The sequence below is a fragment of the Brachycentrus maculatus genome, unplaced genomic scaffold (assembly GCF_059751285.1).
Source record: "Brachycentrus maculatus isolate JH-2025_06_01 unplaced genomic scaffold, ASM5975128v1 h1tg000039l, whole genome shotgun sequence".
In the NCBI taxonomy this organism is placed as follows: Eukaryota; Metazoa; Arthropoda; class Insecta; order Trichoptera; family Brachycentridae; genus Brachycentrus; species Brachycentrus maculatus.
This window is the reverse complement of record NW_028280793.1, coordinates 2980559-2990672: the sequence shown is the minus strand read 5'-3', so window position 1 is coordinate 2990672 and position 10114 is coordinate 2980559. Positions and strand designations below refer to the sequence as shown.

The following is a 10114-nucleotide window of genomic DNA, read 5'->3' as shown; positions in this document are numbered from 1 at the left end:
TACATTTTTTTCATTTAATATCCCTCCATTCCTTCATTCATGGTTAGCTCTAAGTTTCTAATATACTTCACCAATATCCGGCACCACATTCAATGAATTGTAAATTAATCCAAAATATTATGTTTGTATCTTGTTAACTTTGTGTATTGAACAATACCAAATTGTTTGACTACTTAATTATTTACCAAATATTATAATCGATTTGGTATACCCAAAACAATTTACTACCAATAATGCTACTACATACTACTATTATGTGTTTCACTGCAGAGGTAGGCAGAGAGACAGGAACACCACACATGTCTGACCTGATGTATACACTCCTAACTTCCTCCACGTCCATACACCTAGTCATACAAACCCCATGGTTATGTAGACTTTTGACATGGCCAGATTTATCATAATTAAAAAAAAACACTATTTTACAATATTAAAGAAAAGAGAGGTACTTGAAGCGCAGAACTGATCATCTTGCCTTCATGTAATTACCGATCAATGTAACACTGCATCTACGCGATACAGTGCCCTATGCACCAATTGGTGTGGCTAAGGGTAAGAAAAAAGAATCACTTCTTACATGACGCAGCACCCACTTCAAAATGGCAACTTAACCACACGCCACAAGCTGGTAAAAATGTGAATTTTACAGTGAATCTGTGATCGATTGATCGTAAATTAATTTTTTTTAAATGTTTTATCAATTTATGCGAGGGAATTCGTGCGATGTCACTAAAAAATTGTATAAATTTGAATTTTGCTGTGAATGAATGATTGATTGATTGTGTATTAATTATTTTATTAACATACACTAGGGAATTTGTGAGATATCACTAGAGAAATCCTAATAGCTTCTGCTTTTTTTTTAATCTTAACAGATTTTTAACCAAGAATCGTAAAAACAACTAAGATATAACAGGTGAAAATTTTATACAATGTAAACATACACAAAAGTCCATTTATACATGCAAACTCAGAGAAGAGAGACAAATAATTCCATTTATAGCGAGCCAGAAAAAAAATTAGTAAAAATATTGTAACCTGTAGAGATATATCAATTTTAATAATTTGCGAAAGTTCAAACCCCTCTCCAGATAAATTTTTTCAAATGCGTAAGCAGTAGTAATCTTCGAAAAATTAAAAAGCATTTTTAAAAAAGTTATTTTTATTATTCAAAACCATGCTTTAACATGAATACATTTTTTAAAAATTGTACATGTGACAAACAATAAATAACAATCAAGCGTTATTTTTTTTAACATTGTATAAGTCACTGCATAACGACCGACAACTTATCAGACATGGAAGCCAGGAATGTTCTCTGCGTGAACAACTTCCTTGTCTTTGATTTTGCCTTTCTTGAGTTCTCTTGAATTGGAGCACTTTGACCACTATTTCTCAGCCTGTTTCTGTATTCAGGGTATGACACATCGAGTATATTATCACTAAACGTGTCAGATTCACTATAAACATTACTGCTATTCTGTCTTCTATTTTCCCTAACGATCTTTGGCCGTTTCACTTGCGTGATTCGACTCGGTGATATTTTTTTTGATCTTCCAGCTTCCTGTTCTTTGACTTGTTTTCCTGTAAAACAAATTCAAATGATATTTATAAATTATTACAAGGAATCTATAACACTGAAAGTTTGTATGTAAATTTTTCTAGCTCAAGGGTCAATAATAGAACACACTATCAATAAGAAATTTTCTCAGATCAATCAAATAGGGATTTTTAGGTCAACGCGTGTATTAATAGCCCGCTCTTTAATTCTATAAACCCATTATTTGCGGGAAACGCTTAAAAGCATCTTTTACATACTGTTGGTAGAGAGCGGGAGATGCTCTCTACCAACAGTAGATTTTTAGCAAACTGTCTGAGTATAATTATGATCAGGGTTGATGAAAAAACCGCCCGACAACAATGTGTTGAAGACATATTAATTAGGTAAGTAGGCACTACATACATTTATTTCATGAAAAAGGCCAACACTATTTTTATAAGATTTCTAATAAACCAAGTGCATATATACATTACACAACTGACTATTTTCCTACATGTAATTTAACTATCTAGTTAACGTTGTATCAATGTAACGCAGTGTCTTATGCACCATTGAATACTGATAAGCCTTAGAAGATTTACCTTGATTGTTTGACGTCAATTTTTTCTTGATAAGTAATCCATAATTAGGTTTGGTAATCGCTTCCTTTGATTTTCTATGGATACAACCTGAAACATAATGAGATAAGTTATTCACTAACCAAGAATATAAAACACCTTTTCTCTGTTTGACAATTCATACTAATGAGGTATTTTATATTTCTGGGGCGGTCTTGCAAACATGTCAGTACAGCAGATAAGAGGTGTGACTAAAAAGGGTAGCTGTTAATTTTTCTGTTACTTTATAAGGATGATTTTCGTTACTTTTTTTTCAGTTTGTATTCCTATCCAGCATAATTTTTTTGATGTCAAATTATCAAATATATTAGGAGCCATAAATTCGCAATCAGATTTGTGCGCTGATTAGCGTAATTAGCTTTGAACAATCAAATTAAGCAAATTAAGTAATGACTTCCTTCAAAGAAGTGGTTCATTTTTTTTATTTGATCACCCATATCTACTTTCGAGGGTCTTTAATTAATCGTCGACAGGGTAAATAGGTACTCTACGCACATGGGGCTTACAATAAATGTTGCAAAAACTCATGTGTTGTGCAACAGCTCATGCCTAGATGCCCAACAACCCTTGGCGTTAAGTAACCAGCGCATCGAAAGGGTCGAGAGTTTCAAGTACTTGGGAGTGTTCGTGACTGAAAATGGCAGCCTTAAAAAGGAACTGGGAGTGCGATTAGGACTCGCAGGGTCCGCATTTAACAGTATGAAGGCTGTCTGGAGATCGGATTTATACTCGGTGAAGACCAAATGCCGCCTATACAATGCCTGCATTGCTCCTGTTCTCTTATACGGCTGCGAAACATGGCACCATACAAGGGCCCAGAGCAGCCGTGTACTAAGCTTTGAGAATAGGTGTTTGCGGAGAATTTTAGGCGTGCGGTGGTTTGACTTTGTGAGGAATGAAGAGATAAGGCGTAGGATGCAGCAAATCTTGGTCACAATTGTCGTCAAGAAAAGGCGATTCAGTTGGCTCGGCCATGTACTCCGCATGCCTCCTGAGAGCCTTAATCAAGCTTGCCTCTTTTACAAGGCATCAGGTTCGCGCCGCCCAGGACGACCACTGCTGACAATTTGTCAGCAGTTCTCGTCAGAACTTCGGGACGCGAATCTGTCTTGGGAGGATGCAAGGGAGCTGGCAGCCGACAGAAAAGCCTGGAGACAGTTTGTGGACTCCATATGCTACACCTAGGGAGCGGATATGGTTTATTATTATATCTACTTTAAATGCTATATAACCGGGGGCATTCCATATAGGCACAAAAGAAGTGCCTACCATACATTTCTAGGGTTCCATATATTGGTAAACAAACTGTTCCTACGTTATGGATACATAGATTAGTAATATTACTTTGTTAAGTTATCAATAATGCCTCCAGGGATTAAAACCATTAGTTGTGTATTAAGATTTGAACACATTCAAATTATTATAATATTAACACTCAGTCGATTAATGCTTAAGAATGGGAAGGGTATTTTTACCTTCTACGCCGGCCTGATTTCAAAGGCAGAAAGGAATTATATGTACTATGTTTTTATATGAATATAATATACCAATCCCTTTGTTAAGGTCTTAATTATATGTGCACAATTATCAAATCCCGTCGTCAGCGTTCCGCAGGCGTAAAAAATGCCAATCTGAAACGTGTTAAATCTATATTCATGAATAATCATAATACCTTTCTGGGCTCCTTTTATTATGATAGACGTCTCGTATTTTTCCAATCCGTAATCTCCCAGTTGAGACAGAATAGTTTTTAAAAACCGGTTTCGTAAACTCTGCCATGTTCTATCTGGAACAGAATTATCGAATAAAAATATTGCATGCTAAAAATGGCATACTCTAAGTTTAATACTCTAACCGCAAGTCTTATAAAAAAATTATGAGTATACTTAGATTTCTAGTGTCAATTTTGAATGCAGAGACCTCTCTTAGGATAATCATGACGAGGGGGGTTCTACTGTATTCATAAGAAGGTACATACTTCCATTAGGCATTAGCTTCTCTCTCTCCAGTTCCTTCCAAATAAAATTTCCATTAACTTTGGTAGAGTTTGTTCCTTTTAGAACCCATTTCAGGATCGTTTTGTCTTCCTCCATGATGTATGCTGCTTTATCCTTTAAACTAAAATGAAAAACATGATATTTTTTAATGTAAATTAAAATACATTATGTTATATCTAAGACATTGCTTGCGGTAAACGCTTAAAGGCGTCTTTTACATACTGTTAGTAAAAAGTAGGAGACGCTTATAAGCATTCTATTTGGTAGAGCGCGAGAGAAGCGATTACTTGTGATTAGTATACTGAGGGTCGGGTGGCAAACTGTCTGACTATAATTAGGATCAGGGTTGATGAAAAAACCGCCCGATAACAATGTGTTACCAGGGTAGCATTCAAATGTGACGTTGATGAAAAGCTTCATTTAAAACTGCGCTATTTGCACTTATGTATTACTTAGTAAGACGCTTGTATTGACATGACAGACTACCCTAAAATTTGATATTTTGCACTTGAAAATGATTTTTTTAAAGTATAAATATTGTTTGGATTAGAGGTAGGTAAGATCCAATCCTTTAGAAGATCTGCATCAGTGAATCTGTACTATAATACCAAAGCAATGAATTTTTCATCAGATAAATCGCACCGATAAGGCTGGAGAATTTTTATCACAAATATTATGACTACTAACAATTAACAAAAGATTGTCAAGGTATTTCAAGCCATAAACCACGACATATAAGTAAGATACTGTTATTCTACCATTGTAGACAAGAAATGTGTTCGACCATCAACACTTCTTTTCATAAAATATTTTTTCAACGCCTCAACTGTCCCGGATAATCTACTTCCCGGCTAACCCTACCCCGGAAAATGGGGAGTATATTTTGTAAAAAAACCTCAATAAAACGAATTATAATTAAAATGTAACTTTGTTTTAAAATCACTATAAATATTTTATTATAACTTAATTATAATGTCTACCGGTTTCGAAGCTAACCGCTTCTTTATCAAAACTGATTAATTAATTAGCTTCGAAAGACAGTAGACATTATAATTAAGTTATAATAAAATATTTATAGTGATTTTAAAACAAAGTTTCATTTTATTATAAAATGGAAAATCACAATGTTAGTGCTTCAAATATAAATTATAAAACGAATTATACATAAAAAATTAACAGAAACATACACATTTTTAGTGTTGTCATGTTTAGATGGTCGTAATTTGCGAGTAGAACTTGTATCCGAAGGTACGGGCTGAGGTTTAGTGCTAGATTTCCATTTGTCAATAACGGAAAACACATCCTTCTCTTTGGAGTTTTGACAATTTTCCTTATTAGACTCAACAAAAGGCGTTATTTTGTCATAATCAGAGTCCCCATTTTCACGAAACTCCTTCGTTTGATCCAATCTCCTGCGAACCTAAAATATATAAAAAAAATATGTTTTTTTTATAATAATTTGTACCTATCCATCCCTGAAGAAGACAAAGTATTTGTCGATACCGATTGGAAAAATAGTACTAAAAATAAAGTGGTTAAAAACAAAGTTATCACTCATCGTTCACTTTGCGTAATACCACTTTAAAAAACACTACTTTGTGACTACCGGTTTCGGAATAATCATCAGGTCAAATGTAGACTAAAGTGAAACTGTAACAATTTGGAGTTGTTTCTCATTTTTATTTATTTTTTTATCAGTGGAAACATGGACAATCAGGGGGAGGTTTTAGTCATTGCCATATTGTAAATTATGGGTTTATTATTAAACAGTGGTATCAAATGAAATTTAAATTAGAAATGGATAGATATTACCACAAAGGGACTGGCAAATCAATTAATGGAATATGGATTTTATTTTATTAATGATTTTGATTTCTTATCTAATCTATGCCCACAAAAAGCAGACAAGGGGATAACTATGATAATAATAACAACACTTACTTTAGATAATAAAATAACAACTATGTAATTTAATGTAGCCAGTTGATGATGTCGGTTACCACAAAAACCAGTTGCTGGTCAAATAAAATTCATGTGTAAAAAAAATTTCATAGTTATTTTATTATATAAAATGCAGTTCCACCAAGAAATGTCAGTACAAAACTTAAAACTTACTTTAGTGTTGGGCATAGGTGATTCCCTCACATTCGAGTTCACCGATTGACTGTGAATAAGGCCCAGTTCTTTAGCAAATTCTGACTGTGTCATCTCACTCAAGTTACTTTCCGCATAATTCTTTCTAGGCGTCCTTTTGGGAGTTCTCACACTCTTTGTAATATCTGGCAATTTTCTATCTAAAAGGACTGTCGGATTTAGGGAAAATATCAACTGAAAAAAATACCCGTCATCACTCTCAAACAAACCTTCAGGCACTATGTCCATCCCTTTGTAAGGCATAAAATCTCTATTCCGGGACGCCCACTTTCCGATTATTTCTAAATCCTCCCTGCTGATGTGGAACGAAGCTTCTCGCTTTCTTCTGATTGGTTGACTTTCCCCCGGGGATTGTGAGGTATAAAAAGACCGATTGCGGCGGAAACTTTTGCTATTTTCCGTTTCAGTTTTGTCTATTAAATAGGTTGTGTTCATAATAGAAGATGCACTCCCCATAGAGGGACTGGTGTCAACATCTTCTCTGAAAATAATTAATGATATTTTAGAAAAACATGCAAATAAAGAAGCATTTTTGTATTTACTACATGGTCATTGAAATTATTACTTAAGAAAACACTTGTTTTTTTCCCACTTGAATTTATTTTATGACGACTAGTTTCGGAAGCTAATCTTCCATTTTCAGGTTTAAATGTAAACAGTTTACATTTAAACCTGAAGATGGAAGCTAAGCTTCCGAAACTAGTCATAAAATAAACTCAAGTGGTAAAAAAAACAAGTGTTTTCTTTAATAATTTCAACATGTCTTACCACAAAGTAAATGCCGAAACAATAAATAAAATGATTACTAATTTCCGATATAATATCAACAAATTGCCATGTTCAATCATATTAATCTCCAGAGTGCTTGATTTATTTTAAAGGCCAATGCGGATTTATTCTTGTTGTATTATTTACCTAACCCCATTAGGAAACCTTTGAATATTTTGGCTGCTGAATGTCTTTTTGACAGACAGTTGGGAAAAAAATAGCAACATTTTGAGAATCGGTTAATTAATCACATGGTAATGCGTCTTATGAATGTGTAGACCCTACTTTAGTCATTTATTCCCACTTATTATTTGGTTCATGGTCAAAATTAGAATAAATTGTAATCAAGTGTAAATTTCAGAAGATTGTTTTATTACAAGTATTTATTTTTTAACCCTTCCCTTACAATGCTACAAACTCCCATGCGTTCCGGTGATATGTATTTTGTACACCATTTGAAAATGTGGTTTAAAAACAGGAAAAATATTAATATTCCTAAATGTTGCTTTTATTGACCATATTTGAAGTTGAAATGTAACAATTTTGTGATGTTAGCTCAGGTATTATCTGAAAAGGAGAAAAAAAAATACATCGCAAATAACCGCAACCATTGGGGTAGCGATACGACCGTCGCGCAAGACGATCAGCGTGCTATTGGCGTGGTAAACATGTTACAACATGCGTGTATACTTACAAAGCACGCCACACACGTACACACAGAAACGTTTGGGTAGTGGTGATTTTATTCCTGATTTTATTCACAAATTATTTATTTCCGTCGCTGAAAATGTATAACTTCAAATTATAATACTTCCGTGTAATACATAATTATATTACGGAGGAATACAAAAATTCCGGGCCCGTATCTATTATATTTTATATTGATATTCTCATTTGAAAAGTCGAGTTGTAGTAAATGCATATCGCCGGGAGGGGAAGGTTAAACATGTAAAATAAATTGACTTAAATTTGCATTACCTTTCTATAATAGCTGTTGTGGTTATTTGGTTGGCAGCAGGTATTTCAATTTTATCGGGACTTTTATTTGGATGCTTATTTAAAGCGTGTGAACAACAGCACTCATTTTTTCCAACTATTTCTTGTAATTTTTCAATTTTTTCATACAATCTTTAAAAAACAAAATATACATTAGTACACAAAAATTTATTGGTTTTTTTTTATTCCTGGTCTAGAAAAACAATATGATTTTCTTTTTACACATACATATCGCTCGCTCCTTTCAACGTCATATATCAAAAAACTTGATTTCTCAGTAGATTGTTTATAAAGTTTAAAAATATAATAAAATGTATTATAAATAAATATCAAGCCACTTATTGAACTTTTTACTGTGCAACAGATCTTTTTAGGTAATATCTGAACGTTTTTTCTCCATTTGAAAAATATTTGTTGTATTAAAAAAATAATTAAACAATAGCTTTACTTCAAAATGCAAAAACAACATTTTAAGCCCTGTAGCGGGCAAATATTAAGTTAAGAATATACCGCGAATCTGACTCCCAGAAGGTGGAAGCCATTACCACCAAGACAGGTTGTGAGCTACATGACTCATGCAAGTCTTGAGAGCGAGCTATGGTACAGAGGGGGGTCACAGTAGACCTAATATGATCGCAGTGACATAAGGGATGCAAGATAATATACAAATATTGTGGCCATGGGTTGAACCGGGAGTTGAATAAAGATAAGGATTCGTAGCCAGTTTTATGTGTTTTGAAAACTTAAAGGAATACACTTATTTATGATGGTAAATTAGAAAACAGAATTTGATTTTGAACAATGTCATGGACTTTCAAAAATTCAAAATTTTAAGTTTTTCTGTAAGACATTATTTTATAAGCACCAAACGTATAATAGAATACTAACATTGGAAAATTTCTAAGATGTACTGAGTCAAAGAGATCGAAATTAACTGTATAATTTAAGATAGTAAGCATCCAAAACTCAAGTCTAACCTTTAGGAGTATCGCATAATCAAATGTAAATAAGGTGTTATAAAAGGAGATCGGCTTGTCAACCCAACGTGCATACGGATCTGCAAAGCTACCTACTGACTTACAATCGGTACAATCGTATAATCATAATGTAAAAACATATTTACAATGAAAATCTTCCATTATCTTCCGAAGCTTTGTGCTTTACTTTCCGCCTGCATTTGTGGTGCTTAAGCGCTTCCTTGATTTCAAAAAGAGCATCATCAAAATCCATTTGAACCATTTTATTGCAGTAAGACAGGTAGAAAAAATCCAGCTTTGTGTATTTATTTGTTTTAGGATCCAAAATAAATCCATCTTTAATTTCAACAAACTCGTTATTTATTTTGACGTAAGACTTATTCCACGAGCTGTCGCCTTCCATGTCGTAAATTCAGATTTAAATGTTACAAGAGTAATAACTGTTATATCAATCTGAAAATTGAAATCTGATAAATCTAAATAGCAATAATAAAAAAGCCGCAATACGGAAAATAAAAAGTCAAAATAAAATAACGAGCGAACCGACAACTCCATAGAAAAGAAGCCGAGTAAATATTTATGATTAACGACAGGATTAAATCATAGACAAATTATTATAAATTAAACTCGTTGCAAAATGATATATCTAGAAGGCATTACTAAACAATAAAGGGATGGTAAACTATAAACATATAATTATTAATACATAAAATAAATGCGAGATTCGTCATTTTCAAACAAAATTTGCACGTTTATGTGTTGCACATCGATTTTTTTCGAGTGCTAAAAATAACCTATAATCGCGTAAATAGTACCGAATAATAAAAGCGGATATTGAGGTCTGATCTCTATGATAAATATTAATCCTTGGAGGAGTATTTCTGATATGCTATCTTTCCCAAATAAAAACTAACTGGTGTAGAGAAACGGCAATATTCCTGGAGAAGAGTTTGATATTTTTATATAAATGTGCGGTTTCACATTATAAAGTATTAATTATTTTTTCTCATGTGCGCTCTCTTGAAATAATTTATGTTAAAAATG

General features: G+C 33.2%; 1 protein-coding gene across 2 annotated transcripts; it reads right to left on the bottom strand.

Moving 5' to 3' along the window:
• Positions 1 to 1144: 1144 nt before the first annotated feature.
• On the bottom strand, positions 1145 to 9641 carry LOC148312509 (uncharacterized). 2 transcript variants are annotated; one of them, XM_088277169.1, is made up of 9 exons: positions 9217 to 9641; positions 8076 to 8225; positions 6539 to 6810; positions 6291 to 6469; positions 5363 to 5595; positions 4157 to 4296; positions 3851 to 3964; positions 2143 to 2229; positions 1145 to 1584 (listed from the first exon to the last, which is right to left on the bottom strand). In XM_088277169.1, the coding sequence occupies exons 1-9, from the start codon at positions 9471 to 9473 to the stop codon at positions 1268 to 1270; spliced, it is 1749 nt and encodes a 582-aa protein (XP_088133295.1). In that variant the 5' UTR covers positions 9474 to 9641; the 3' UTR covers positions 1145 to 1267. The 2 variants fall into 2 exon arrangements, with proteins under 2 accessions (XP_088133295.1, XP_088133294.1); XM_088277168.1 differs by having other exon boundaries at positions 6291 to 6810.
• Positions 9642 to 10114: the final 473 nt, after the last annotated feature.